The 15,154-nt window shown below is 44.3% G+C and overlaps 1 protein-coding gene across 1 annotated transcript; it reads right to left on the bottom strand.

Moving 5' to 3' along the window:
• Nucleotides 1-2,336: 2,336 nt before the first annotated feature.
• Nucleotides 2,337-13,215, bottom strand: LOC311376671 (NLR family CARD domain-containing protein 3-like). Its single transcript, XM_084491176.1, has 8 exons — nt 13,105-13,215; nt 11,656-11,775; nt 11,399-11,512; nt 11,164-11,264; nt 8,709-10,584; nt 7,636-7,809; nt 2,942-3,115; nt 2,337-2,765 (listed from the first exon to the last, which is right to left on the bottom strand). Exons 1-8 carry the CDS (start codon nt 13,170-13,172, stop codon nt 2,582-2,584), a joined length of 2,811 nt encoding a protein of 936 aa, XP_084347302.1. The 5' UTR covers nt 13,173-13,215; the 3' UTR covers nt 2,337-2,581.
• Between the last annotated feature and the right edge of the window lie 1,939 nt (nt 13,216-15,154).

The raw sequence follows: 15,154 nt of genomic DNA, 5'->3' as shown, positions 1-15,154 counted from the left end.
CTGTGACGTCACCACCTCAGCTCTGTTAACTGCTTTACGGCCTCATGTAGGCATACACTACTGAACAATTTAAACTAATGATATAAAACTAAACCCCAGCCTCTTTCATTTTAAAATAGTATGTCAATATTTTGAATGAATATAAATGAAAAGATATGCTTATCGTGTGTAAGCTATTCACACAACTTTTTATATGTAGGGTACAGATGCGCGTGCCTAACTGGCTATGTAGTTGGAGAGTAGACTATTGATATAATAATAATAACGAATGAGCGAGAAATTACTGATTAGAACACACACACACACACACACACACACACACACACACACACACGATCGGATGGATCCGACCAAGATTTTCGTTGCCGTTGTGATGGGTTTCCTCTATCAGCGACTTATACAATAAAAACAAATTATATTAAACAAAACCCCAGCCTCTTTAATTTTAAAATAGTATGTCAATATTTTGAATGAATAGGCCTACATTTTTGTTATATATGTCAAATGTTCCTATATATAGCCTATTATTATAGCTTACATACTAATATTTTAAAACATGGGAATGCGAAATGCATCCTGGGATATTTAACGGTCCAAGTCCACACAAGTCACCTCCGATGCGTCCTCGGTGGAACGGCCAGTTTAAGAACGCATGGAGAACACACACGGGTTTTACGACTGTACTTGACTTGATGCGTACTTGGAATTGGAACAGTACTTGGGCTACGACTGATGACGTTTCACGAGAACGCAAAGTACACAAGTACAGACGAGAACGCAAATTGAGAAACGGCCTCTCTCTCTCCCTCATGGACTACAACAATGGACTACAATAGTGGACTACAATAGTGGACTACAATAGTGGACTACAATAGTGGACGTTGTCTGACCACTTTTTTAAATGTCAGCCACAGTTCGGCTTTCGGCCCCAACCTCATTGATCGACCCGGCAACGTTTTCCCAAGCCAGTTTTTTGCTTTTGGTGCTGATTCCGGAGGAAAGAGAGCCAAACAAGATCTTATTTCTGGCCTCTACCTCAGAAATCAGCACCTCCACCTCACATTCACTAAAGTAATTTTTTCTTCCTTTCTCCATTTTCTCCTTTCTCCTAACGAGCGCACTACTGCAGGTTTATTTATACAAATTAGCATATTAAATGAGGGAGGAGACGGGTGGAGATGGAAATGGGTGGAGAGACGGGCTCGTGCATGTGTGCTCAATGTCACGTTAATTGGGATGTACAAAGAGAATCTGTGTGAAATCGTGCTTACGCAAGGATTGATACATCCAGATTTTTTTGTGAGCATCAGCTTTCCAGATTTTGGCGTCCGCAAAGTTTTAGTCAGAAATCCACGCAAGTCTTACACAACAACACACAACTCACTGCCTCCCTGCTTCTAGCCAATCAGCTACTAGCCACCACCAATATACTACCCGGCCTTCTTTCATCCGCCGTCATGTCTCGTCTCCACCTTGGATTATCACTCCTGCTACTCCAGACTCTTTGGACTCTCTCCTCTACTCCACCAACTTCTGGCCCACTCAGCTACACCGCCGCTGACCTTCACCGCCTCAACAATAACCATCGTCTCTCTGCTGCTGCTGCCCCTGCAGCCAGCACAGCCGGAATCCTCCGCCGACGCCGCTACATCCATCCAGGTTCTGGCCCCTCTCGCAACCAACACCTCCCCCATGGCTCACCCATCCCCTCACTCTGGACTAACTCTCGCCCCCCCGTCACCCCCACCTGCCGTACTGCCAACCTCACTAACCTCCGTTCCCCCTCCCCTGCCCCCCCATCCATCTCCATCTCCAACAAATCACCCGTTATATCTGAACTGCTACTGGACAATAACATGGATCTGCTCCTCCTCTGTGAAACATGGCAACAGCCCCTGGACTTCTACGCTCTCAATCAAGCCACTCCTTCCAATTACAGTTACATCGCCAAACCCCGCCTCTCTGGCCGAGGGGGAGGCGTTGCCGTTCTTCATAAACAATCCCTGTCCATCACCTACTACTACTGCTACTGAACTGGTCTTCATCCTCATCTTCATCACTAGTACTGTTCTTCCTGTTTCACGTTTATCTTCTCTACAAAAATGAACACAGAAAGACTAAATCATATCAGATGATAGCTACTATAGTGGACTAGTGTGCTATAGCTTTAGAAATAGTAGTGCATATTGTTTATAAGATGTTTTAAGTTAAACGTAAATGTAAATCCCATGTGTGTGTGAGTGGTTGTCCCAGTCAAAACAATGAAAAATGTGTACACTGAATCTACTCCCGCAATATTTACACGACATACACATATCATACATCAAAACGTTCATCATGATGAGCTGATTAATCCTCTGTAGTATCTAAGCTATAGTCTACATACTTTTCAAGATATTCGACTTTGAAAGGTTCCAATACACATCCATTGTGATCCACCTGTGTAAACAACAGACTGAACCAGCTGAGCTCACATACAGGCTGGAAACTAACTGTTGGTACCATAGACCTGGTTCATACATACAGTACATAGACATGTACACATACGTACACACACCTACACAAACATACTAGACACACATCAACACAGGCAAACATAGCTACACATACGGATACACAAGTCCACATGTGAATGAGCGGACGTCACCTCCTGCTGTGTGGATGGACTTTCCATCCCAATAGTGAGTGTGTGTTGTGATGAATCAAACAGACACTTACACCTCTGTGGAACTGGTTTCAGCCTCCACACTCCACCGTGCTCCACACTGGGGGGGAAACAAAGTGAGAGCAGCATGTTGAAACATTCACCTTCATCATCTGCTGTCTCATCACGTTCTACACAACATGAGTGACAGCTGCCTTTTCAAACCGCTTCATCTAGCAGCGGCTTGAATCCCTGTAGGAGACTTTGTCCCCGAGTGGAGAGCTGTCCTCTCCATACCTGAGAGTGTCCAGTCTCCAGCGTGGATCCTCCAGTCCAGCAGAGAGCAGCGCAGCTCCAGAGTCTCCTGGGTGATTGTAGCTCAGGTCCAGCTCTCTCAGATGGGAGGGGTTGGAGCTCAGAGCTGAGGCCAGAGAAGCACAGCCTTCCTGTGTGACCAGGCAGCCAGACAACCTGCACACACACACACACACACACACACACACACACACACACACACACACACACACACACACACACACACACACACACACGTGTGTGAACTATTACTTTTCTGGAGGTAAATCTTTTCAACGTCCTCTGATGTGGAACTTAACTGTTTGATCATTAAAACTGTAAAGTTTTAGAGTAGAGTAAAAAAAACAACTAAAGGGTAAAGGGGTGCACATTCTTTACCATCTTTCACCTCAAACCTAAAATGCAAACACTAGATTTTAGTGGAACTTCAACGGGGAATAAAGACTAACTAGACAGAAAACCACACTCTACACACAAACAGTAATTGTTTTTTTTCATTTAGGCGATTCATTTTTCAGTGACCCAGGAGGTGCTGGAACATGTTCCGGCGTGTTCCGGCTCAAATGAAGCACTGCCCCCTATGCATTCAAAACATTAACTTAAACCTTTTTAAAGTGAGTGAATCTGTTCACATGAATGGACACAGATGGATGGTAGGCAGTGGCGGTTCTACATTGAATAACACCCCGGGTGAGACCCCCTCCGAGCGCCCCCCCTCTCAATTGCAAGAAATTCGAGGTGTGCCTGACTTGAGCCACTCATCCCATTAGAGTGTTGCTCTGTACCGGGCCGTCCATATGGGCAGGAGGGGCGGCGAACTACTTGCAAAAGCATGCTCCCAAAAAGATAGTTTGTAAATCATTGCTCCAAGTCTATTTTTAATAACGTGATCGTCACATTAACTATCTATAGTCTCTGTAGGCTTTCAGACTATTGTTGGTCTGTTGACATCACGTTTTGGATGATGGTGGACGTGGTGGGCGGCGGTTCTAGCTGAGTTTAACGTCTCATGTTGGGGCAGCTCAGCGACCGCGTTCCTCCGTATGTTGATCACATAACCCTGCAGGCTGCAATAAGGATTTCAATCCGCTAACAGTGGACCCCCGTCCCCCCCTTGTCCGTTACGGAGACCCAGAGGTGAACTGTCCCCCCCCTCCCCTTTCCCCTTCTCACTAGTGGTGGATTTCATGATTCGTTTGAATTAATTAGTTCACGTCGGTCAGTTCGCCAAGAAGAGTCGTTCGTTCGTTCGTTCATTCATTCGCATTTCCGGTAGCGGTGAATCATGATTCTCAGTCACTGAGTCGGTCAGACTCGGCTCCTCCCTCGTTCTCATTCTCAAACGAATCACGATCGTGCGATGGTGCAAACGGTCATCAATCAACACAACATTAACTAAGTTCCTTTTAGCTGAGGAGTGCTTCATGTTCGGAATCGGGAGGTTGTTGCCCGGCTGACTCTCGTGACTTCTCAGTCCTCGAGTCTTCACCGCTAAACACAGTCAGTGAACGAACGGCGACTCAGCGCGACTCAGCGACTAGTGGGCGGAGCTGGGAGTCGAGCCTCGGAGAATGAACGAGACGAACGACGACGAACGAGAGCGGCGAATCAGGTTGGTTTGTTTGTTTTAAAGAGTTGTTCGTTCAAACTGATTTGTTTGCGAACGAGCCACCACTACTTCTCATACAGCTTCTCTGACGGCACCTTCTCAGCGAGCAGGGCGCCTGCAGCCGGAGGGGGCGCCAATATGCCAACTCCCCCCACAGTGATATGAGAGATAATAGAAGACGGGTGGCTTAAATCAAGTGATCTGATTGGTTCCCAACTGTTGTATAATGAGCGTATACTAGGGGTTTCACCAACTAGTCGACTAGTCAGCTACTCGACTGTCACAACCCATAGTCGGCGCTGTCGGCACTATTCAACTAGTCGTTAACAAAATGGCGTCGGGCGTTGAGGTACGCGCCAAACGATCGCGGCAGTCCTATGTATGGAAATACTTCACTGAAAACGAAGACCGGTCCACCGTTACGTGTATGATGTGCAAAACAATGTTAAAATATCATAGCAGTACGTCTGCTATGAATAACCATCTAAGGATGAAACATCCACTGCCAACAGCGCCAACAGCGACAGCTCGAGGAAATGAAGCTAGCCATGCTAGCGCCTCGTCAGGCAAGCAGACAACCATCTCCGATTTTTCAAGGCGCCCAGTGACTGAGAACAGAAGGCGAAAAATCACAGATTTGCTGGTCAACTTCGTTGTTAAGGATGTCCGCCCTATATCCACTATCTCTGGGGAAGGCTTTAAGGATATCATCACGTATTTTGAGCCAGGCTACACAATCCCTTGTCACCGCACAGTCTGGAGCAATATCACGCACCAATACGACACCATGAAGGCAAAGATTATGGAGGAGATGAAAGACCTCAGTGTTTCCATCACTACCGATCTGTGGACATCATGTACCATGGATCCCTACATAACCGTAACAGCTCACTACATCACAGACAGCTGGGAGTTAAAGTCAAGAGTGCTGCGAACCACCGTGATGCGCGAGAGACACACCGCTGTGAATATTTCCCAGCGTCTGAGAGAAACGATCGAGGAATGGGACCTCAAAGTTTTTTGCACCATCCATGACAATGCTAGCAGCATGAACCTAGCTATGGAACTGTGTGAGCTATTTCCCCATCACCTAGGATGTACCGGGCACACGCTGCAACTTGCCATCAAAAAAGGTCTCAATTTACCTGAGATCACGAAGACCATTGATGCTGCAGGACGTGTAGTGAGTCATTTTCGTCACTCTTCAGTTGCACATTGTGCTTTGCAGAACTACCAGAAACAGCTGGGAGTACAAGTGAACAGTCTGCAAAACGATTGTGCCACTCGGTGGAATTCAACATTCGCTATGCTAGAGCGTTTGTATGAGCAGAGACTTCCAGTGCAGGCCGTTCTCGCGGATGAGAACATAACGAAAGTGGACGTCCGAAAATCATTGACCATGAGAGAGCACCAGTGGGAGATGATCGAGCAGCTTATCCCGGTACTTCGGCCTCTAGCTAAAGCGACCACAATGATGTGTGCAGAGTTACACGTCGGGTTGTCATTCATCTATCCCGTCCTGCTCAATGTCTGCGACAACATGCTGAGAGGGACAGGATCTGACCTGGGGGCTATTCGCTCTTTCAAGGATATCGTGAGGAAAGAACTCGTAAAACGCTTCAAATTAGAGTCTGACATCCTGGCAGATTCAATCCCGATAACGGCATGCGTGCTAGATCCACGGTTTAAGCACGTGAAGTTTCTCCAGGAAAATATCAGAGCCGATGCCCTGGCGCACCTGACTCAGCTCTTAGGAGAGGATGAGGAGCAGCCTGCTACGGGTAAGTTTGGAACTAACGAAGATTATCTATTATCAGTCAGAGCCAGATGTGCAGTTTAGAGACATTTTCCTAACATCATGTGTGCACTTTTTTCATTGTAGTAGAAGGTAGAAGGTGAAGCTGACGGTGGGGACAACCAGTCTGACTCTGGCAAGAAAACAAGGATGGAGAGCGATTTCGAACAGCTGTTTGGACCACATTACGAAGGAGCGAGGAGCAAAAGGGCCAGGATGACGAATGCAGACGAGCTACGGGATTACCATCAATTAGCCCACATACCCACTATGGATAATCCATTAAAGTGGTGGGCACACAATGAGAACAGTTTCCCTCATCTAGCCAAGTTGGCGAAAAGTTATCTAGCTGTTCCAGCCACCAGCACACCGAGCGAGAGAATTTTTTCCCTGGCAGGGAACACAGTCACCCGACAGAGGAGTAGCCTCCATCCCTCCCACGTCGATGCGCTCATATTTCTCAACGCTAACCAAGAACGCAAAGTGGATTTTATCTAGTGGGAACAGGACATTGATTAGTGGCAGGCCAGGGCTATATGGATAATATTTCCAATGTTTCAAGTGTTGCTGTTGGGTCAAGTTCAAGTCAAGTTCCGTTAATAACATGAATGCTGTTTTTAATTAATCGCTGCCGTTAATGAAAAAGTAGTAGTGCAATAAGAATAAGTAGTAAAAGTAGTAGCAAAAGTAGTAGTAGTCGTGAAACCCCTAGCGTATACACACAGCTATGACACCCGTTCAGTTTACAGAGATCCGTATCACTCCACGCCTAACTTGAACTGTTGTTTATTTATATATAAAAGCAATAGCATAGTTCACTGAAGCCTAAAAATATGTTGATTGCTGGAGAGGGTGGAAATGTTGTAAAGCAATAGGCACACGGTGAGTGAACTCGATAGTAGGCTAAATTGCCGGCGAACCAAGCTACCAAGCTCGCTTTTTCAAAATTGAGGGGGTCTATGACTTTCATTTCGCCATACTTACGTAACCGTTTTATAAAAGCAATAGATCACTTCAGTCAGTGAAATGTTCTCATTATACCACAGTTAAGGGGCGTTGTCCGTCCCGATGTGCAGCGGAGGGACGGACAACGCCCCTTAACTGTGGTATAATGAGAACATTTCACAGCCTGTCGTGATCTATTGCTTAAATAGAAAACCGCTTCACAGCATGGATGATTTTTTTTTTCTTGTGTACTCGTGCACATGTGTCATCCCGCCCTCTGTCCCTCCCCCCCCCTCTGTAACTGTTTGACCGTTGAGTAAAACTGACCTGAGAGTTTCCAGTGTACAGTGTGGACTCCCCAGTCCAGCAGAGAGCAGCTTCACTCCTGAATCCTGCAGATCATTGGTACTCAGGTCCAGCTCTCTCAGACTAGAGGAGTTGGAGCTGAGAACTGAGGCCAGAGCTTCACAGCATGTCTCTGACAGATGACAGCCATCCAGCCTTCACACACACAATAAACACAACATGTTAGGAACTGGGATTAAATTATTTTACATATTTTACTATTAACATAAAAGGACGTGTTGAAAACTTTAATTAGAGATGTTTTATTAATAGAAATACATTCAATCCATAAATGTTAATTTAATAATCTGTGTAACTTTTACTTTTAACATGATTAAGTTATTGTCTTCATCTTTATTAGAAAAGTGTTTTTAGCTTAACTAATGTTTAAAACATTGGATATTTAAATGTAGTATATGCTACACGTGAACCTCCTAAGCTAGAGCAATTTGATTGGTTCTCTATCTCTGGATATCGGACAATATCCCGAGATTGAGATCTCAAACTCAGGATATTGGGGAGCGCGTAACGGTCGTCTCGTCACGCTAATAAAAACTAATAAACCGCTCATAAAACAAATAAATCCCGGCAAAAAGTGTAATCTTGTTTATTTTTGGAGTGTTCACGTGTAGTTCATATAAAACAATGATTCACCTCAGGCTCTGTGAATAGTGAATCTGTGAACACTATTCACTATTCACAACTGTTAATTATTATCATTTATTTTTTATGATTGTTATGATTGGGGAGTTTGTTAAATAAACAAATCGTTACTGCTTTTATATCATAGTATTAATTATTTTGTGTTGTGCATAATATAATACATTATCACTGAACGTACAGAGATGTTTTCTACGTTGTTATAACTTTTATTTTCTAGTTTTATGTATATTATCTTGTGTGTATTGTTATACATGTTATTAGTGAATGTACAGATACGATTTGTATTTTATTATACCTTTTATATTCTAGCATATATTATAATATATACATTATATTAAATTTTATGTATATAGTGTTGTGTGTATTGTAATACATGTTATTAGTGAACTCACAGAGATGTTTTGGAGGCTTTGACCACTGGCAGCAGCCTCAGAAGACCCTCCTCTGAAGCAGAGTATTTCTTCAGGTCAAACACTTCCAGCGCCTCTTCTGATGACAGTAAGATGAAGACCAGAGCTGACCACTGAGCAGGAGAGAGAGATCCTGTGGAGAGACTGCCTGATGTCAGGGACTGTTGGATCTGCTCCACTAGAGAACGGTCGTTCAGCTCATTCAGACAGTGGAACAGATTGATGCTTCTCTCTGGAGAGAGATCTCCATCTATCTTCTTCTTGATGTAAGACACTGTTTTCTCATTGGTCTTTGAGCCACTTCCTGTCTGTCCCAGCAGACTTTTTTTAAGCTGAGTGTAAGGTGATCTACTTCTACTTTTACTTTTTTTAATCTGAGTGATCTTTGAGCCACTTCCTGTCTTTCCCAGCAGACCTCGTAGGAGAATCTGATTGGTCTCCAGAGAGAGGCCCAGGAGGAAGCGGAGGAACAAGTCCAGGTGTCCGTTCTCACTCTGTAAGGCCTTGTCCACAGCACTCTGGTAGAGGAGGAGTTCATCTTTCCTGGAGGTTGATTGTTCTTCTGAGAGCAGATTGACCCCAGTGTCTATGAAGTGCTTAAAGACATAAAAGGCAGCCAGAAACTCCTGGAGGCTCAGATGGACAAAGCAGAAGACCTTGTCCTGGTACAGCCCACACTCCTCTCTAAAGATCTGGGTGAATACTCCTGAGTACACTGAGGCTGCTCTGATATCGATGCCACACGCTGCCAGGTCTGCCTCGTAGAAGATCAGGTTGCCATTCTCCAGCTGGTTAAAAGCCAGTTTTCCCAGAGAAACAATGATCTCCTTGCTCTCTGAACTCCAGTGTGGATCTGTTTCAGCTCTGCCATGATACTTCCTGTCCCCCAGTATGGACTGAACCTTCAGGAAGTGGCTGTACATCTGAGTCACGGTCTTGGGCATCTCTTCTTCTCTCTGGGATGTTTTGAAGCAGTCCTCCAGAACTGTAGCAGTGATCCAACAGAAGACTGGGATGTGACACATGATGTGGAGGCTTCGTGATTTCTTGATGTGGGAGATGATTGTGCTGGCCACCGTCTCCTCTCTGAATCTCTTCCTGAAGTACTCCTCCTTCTGTGGGTCGGTGAACCCTCTCACCTCTGTCACCATGCCAACACACTCAGCAGGGATCTGATTGGCTGCCGCAGGGCGTGTGGTTATCCAGATGCGAGAGGAGGGAAGCAGGTCTCCCCTGATGAGGTTTGTCAGCAGCACGTCCACCGAGGTGGACTTAGTGACATCAGTCCAGATCGGGTTTCTCTGGAAGTCCAGAGGAAGTCGACACTCATCCAGACCATCCAAGATGAAGGCAACTTGGAACCGGTCGTATCTGCAGATTCCTGCTTCTTTGGTCTCAATAAAGAAGTGATGAAGAAGTTCCACCAAGCTAAACTCTTTCCCTTTCAGTAAATTCAGCTCTCTGAAAGTGAGGAGAAATGTGAAGTCTATGTCGTGGTTAGTTTTGCCTTCAGCCCAGTCCAGAGTGAACTTGTGTGTTAAGACGGTTTTACCAATGCCGGCCACTCCAGTTGTCATTATTGTCCTGATTGGTTGATCTTTTCCAGGTAAGGGTTTAAAGATGTCCTCACATCTGATTGGTGTTTCCTCCAAGGCTGGTTTCCTGGAAGCTGTTTCAATCAGTCTGACCTCATGTTCCTGGTTGACCTCTCCACTGCCTCTCTCTGTGATGAAGATCTCTGTGTAGAAGTCCTTCAGAGGTGTTGAATGTCCTGCTTTAGCGATTCCCTCAAACACACTCCTGTACTTATTCTCCAAACTACACTTGATTTTATGTTGGCACTCGACAGCATCAGATCCTAAAAGTGAAAACAACAGAAGACATCAGTTAGTGGAAGGTGACATCAGTGGAAACAGGTCAATATTTCCTGTTAAATTATCAACTCAATGATATTTGGTGGAGAAGCTGGTCGTGACAACGACTGCATGTTACATATTCAAAATGTTCAGGACTATTATTTCCACAGCAGTATGATTGGTCTAATGATAGTAATAATGATGGTGAATCAGTCTAAAGTGACTTGTTATGCTGATATAACAAGATAGTGTTGCATCTATTCCACAAGTTATTCTGCTGTTGATCTGCAGTATAATGTTTAACATTCTTTAACCTGATACCCCCACGACCCTCCATATCTGGATCAAACCATTTAACCTGATAGACCCACAATAACCCTACATATCTGGATCGAACCATTCAACCCCAAAGAGGAAAGATGTCTCCACATTGAAGTTAAAAGTCATTCAGTCCGAAAAGAACAAATAGGAGTCTCATACTGCTCCTTAAAAATATAATTTCTCCTCTGTCTTCAAAGTAAGAGTCTCTTCTGCCCTTCAAAATAATAGTCTCCTCTGTCTTCAAAGTAAGAGTCTCTTACCGCCCCCCAGTGTGTGGGCCACTTCCTCCTGGTTCATCTCCTTCTCTGTTTGATGCTGCTGTACAGACTGAGCACTGGTAACCTTTGACCTCTCCTGGTGTCTGTGGAGAACACACACACACACACACACACACACACACACAGGATCTATTGTATTTTTCCTGACTTGTAAACATGGGTATCAGTAGAGTCTGATAACAACTAACTGGTCTGTTTTATCGTCTGAAACTCCGACCTCTCCTCTCTGGAGGGGCGTCCATCTTTAAGTTCAGGAGGATGATTCATAGAGTGGTCACTCTTCATGGAGACACAGCTGGGTCCAGGGGAGTCTGCTCTCTGCTGCCTCCTTCTGAAAAACAAGAACCATCTGGAAGTTAGGATTTGTGGAAGTTGTTTTATTTGATAATTTGTTGCAGAGCTACCCAACTACTATCTCATGAGGATCAGATTATTGGATGTTGTGATGTGATACTTTATTTGACATATCCTCACCTTGTCTTAGAAGGTTGGTGATTTCCATCTTTAAACCGGTCAGGTGGATCCATAGAGCGGTCACTCTTCATGGAGACACAGCTGGGTCCAGGGGAGTCTGCTCTCTGCTGCTGCGCTGGGCTTCAACACACACACACACACACACACACACACACACACACACACACACACACACACACACCTTTTAATCACACTGCAGTTTTGACACTGACAAGATAATTCTTCTGTTTTTAGGTGAGAGCATTTCACTTGTTTCCAGCTTTTAAGTCCGTAATTATCTATCTATATATTATAACTTGTTACTGAGATGTTATTACTGGCCCTGAGTAAACTAATGCTCTGATCTAGAATCACAGAATTATAAATCAGTTTGATCAACACTGACACACCAAACTGCTTTGTCAAAGTCTTATTTAGAAAACTCGATCAACAGTAACCGTACCTTTCAGTCAAGATGAGAAGCAGAGTATCTTTTCATAGAATTCAAAGGCAAACCCATGTGTCTAGTTTGCTTAGAAACAATATCAGTCATGAAAGATTTCAACTTAAGTCTCCACTACTACAACTGCACTGACTATGATGCTAGTTGTTCACTTAATGTTGGCCCACTGTTTCAGTTTTGTGCATCATTGAATGATGATGTATGAGAGCCCTTTGCACTGAGAAAAATAAGAATCACTCATGTGGCTTTTAAAACAACACCTGTTGTGTTTGTCGTTTAACAAGAGTATAGACATGTTAAAAATGACATTTGAGTATGGAAAATATGAAATGAATGTATGTTGGTTGAATTAACATACATAGGCTATGAATCAGAATGATTTTTTAGGTAGTGGCCATCCCCAGAATGCACCAGAATACAGGAAATCACATCGACCAAATTCAACATCTTCTGGGGGAGGACCCCCAGACCCCCGCCCACGACTACGCCCCATCAACAACTTTCATTACCAGCCACCACTGATACAGACACATATCTACACATCATTTGTTCTTCTTTTTTATTCTTTTGTATCTTCTCTCATATCCGATTAGGTGAAGAGCGCGGTCATGTGCCCTCTGATGGTGATGATGAAAATTGTGGCCCTCTTAATCATGAAAGTTGCCCATCCCTGAGTGACGTCAAAGTCACGTTACGATACGACTGTTCAACATGAGGTCGCATTGAGAGAAATCCCTCCTGTATCTGATTCAGGACCGCGTATGGAAGTGGCCCAAACCACAATTGAACAGACCTGATTCCGTGTGATTTGTGCTGTTCACACTGTTCTGAATGAAATCGGATCGGAGTCACCTTTGAGCAAAACAATCTGGCAACTCTTGCCTGCAGAGTGACGAGGCCAATCACAGCCTTTCACCACCATAAAATGTCCCGCCTCCGCCCCCCCGACCCTCCACCGCTGAAGAAGCCCCCCTCCATGTCTGACCGCTCACTCTCTAAGTCCTCACCTCTTCCCAATAGACGGATTTCCATCTTTAAATTCATAAGGTGGATCCATAGAGCGGTCACTCTTCATGGAGACACAGCTGGGTCCAGGGGAGTCTGCTCTCTGCTGCTGGACTCTTCTGGAAAAACAAGAACCAGGATCTATGGACGTTTGATAGAAGCTGTACCTTTATTGTTCTATGCAATGGATAGTTGCATTGTTATTCCCATGCCTTAGGGGGCGCTCTAACACACATGTTTAGTGCTACTTGTAACGTTGTTCTGGTGCGAGTGAATCAGAGTTAGAACGGATATCAACGTCTCCACCTGCGTTCTGTGTCACTCGATTACTAACAAGTTATCCTTATATCATATAATGAACATAATATTTATGATCTCTGATGAATCCTCACCTCTTCTCAATAGACTGATTTCCATCTTTAAAGTTATAAGGTGGATCCATAGAGCGGTCACTCTTCATGGAGACACAGCTGGGTCCAGGGGAGTCTTCTCTCTGCTGCCTCCTTCTGAAAAACAAGAACCATCTGGAAGTTAGGATAGAAAGATCAAACTGATTCAATAAAAGCTGTTTGAAAGACATTGAACCTTCTAACATTAAACCTGTAAAGTCTGCTACAAGTCGTCTTAATATTCATTTCATTCGCACGATTGAAACAGCAGAATAAACGGCCTCAGCCATGAACCAATCCATCTCCAAGTGGTCCTGTGATTGGACGTTGGTATGTTCTGATTAACGATGGGCGGGCAGATCAAGATGATCCGCGGGCCGCCAGTTGAACAGCCCTGATGTATCGGCTGAATCCTCACCCTGTCTTAGAAGGTTGGTGAGTTCCATCTTTAAACCGGTCAGGTGGATCCATAGAGCGGTCACTCTTCATGGAGACACTGCTGGGTCCAGGGGAGTCTGCTCTCTGCTGCTGCGCTGGGCTTCAACACAACACACACACACACACACACACACACACACACACACACACACACACACACACAGCTTTTAATCACACTGCAGTTTTGACACTGACAAGATAATTTTTCTGTTTTTAGGTGAGAGCATTTCACTTGTTTCCAGCTTTTAAGTCCGTAATTATCAATCTATATATTATAACTTGTTACTGAGATGTTATTACTGGCCCTGAGTAAACTAATGCTCTGAACTAGAATCACAGAATTATAAATCTGTTTGATCAACACTGACACACCAACTGCTTTGTCAAAGTCTTATTTAGAAAACTCGATCAACAGTAACCGTACCTTTCAGTCAAGATGAGAAGCAGAGTATCTTTTCATAGAATTCAAAGGCAAACCCATGTGTCTAGTTTGCTTAGAAACAATATCAGTCATGAAAGATTTCAACTTAAGTCTCCACTACTACAACTGCACTGACTATGATGCTAGTTGTTCACTTAATGTTGGCCCACTGTTTCAGTTTTGTGCCATCATTGAATGATGATGTATGTGAGCCCTTTGCACTGAGAAAAATAAGAATCACTCATGTGGCTTTTAAAACAACACTTGTTGTGTTTGTCGTTTAACAAGAGTATAGACATGTTAAAAATGACATGTGAGCATGGAAAATATGAAATGAATGTATGTTGGTTGAATGAACATACATAGGCTATGAATCAGAATGATTTTTTAGGTAGTGGCCATCCCCAGAATGCACCAGAATACAGGAAATCACATCTACCAAATTCAACATCTTCTGGGGGAGGACCCCCAGACCCCCGCCCACGACTACGCCCCATCAACAACTTTCATCACCAGCCACCACTGATACAGACACATATCTACACATCATTTGTTCTTCTTTTTTATTCTTTTGTATCTTCTCTCATATCCGATTAGGTGAAGAGCGCGGTCATGTGCCCTCTGATGGTGATGATGAAAATTGTGGCCCTCTTAATCATGAAAGTTGTCCATCCCTGAGTGACGTCAAAGTCACGTTACGATACGACTGTTCAACATGAGGTCGCATTGAGAGAAATCCCTCCTGTATCTGATTCAGGACCGCGTATGGAAGTGGCCCAAACCACAATTGAACAGACCTGATTC

Source organism: Micromesistius poutassou (assembly GCF_964030765.1).
Source record: "Micromesistius poutassou genome assembly, contig: SCAFFOLD_3174, whole genome shotgun sequence".
Taxonomy (NCBI): domain Eukaryota; kingdom Metazoa; phylum Chordata; class Actinopteri; order Gadiformes; family Gadidae; genus Micromesistius; species Micromesistius poutassou.
The sequence above is the reverse complement of the archived record's forward strand: the minus strand, read 5'-3'. Positions and strand labels throughout refer to the sequence as shown.

Coding starts and splice junctions, on each gene's coding strand:
- LOC311376671 (XM_084491176.1), bottom strand. CDS start 13,172: ATGAAGAGTGACCGCTCTATGGATCCACCTTATGAATTTAAAGATGGA. Junction 11,513..11,655: donor CACCAACCTTCTAAGACAAG/GTGAGGATATGT, acceptor CTTGTTTTTCAG/AAGGAGGCAGCAGAGAGCAG. Junction 11,265..11,398: donor CGCCCCTCCAGAGAGGAGAG/GTCGGAGTTTCA, acceptor TGTTCTCCACAG/ACACCAGGAGAGGTCAAAGG.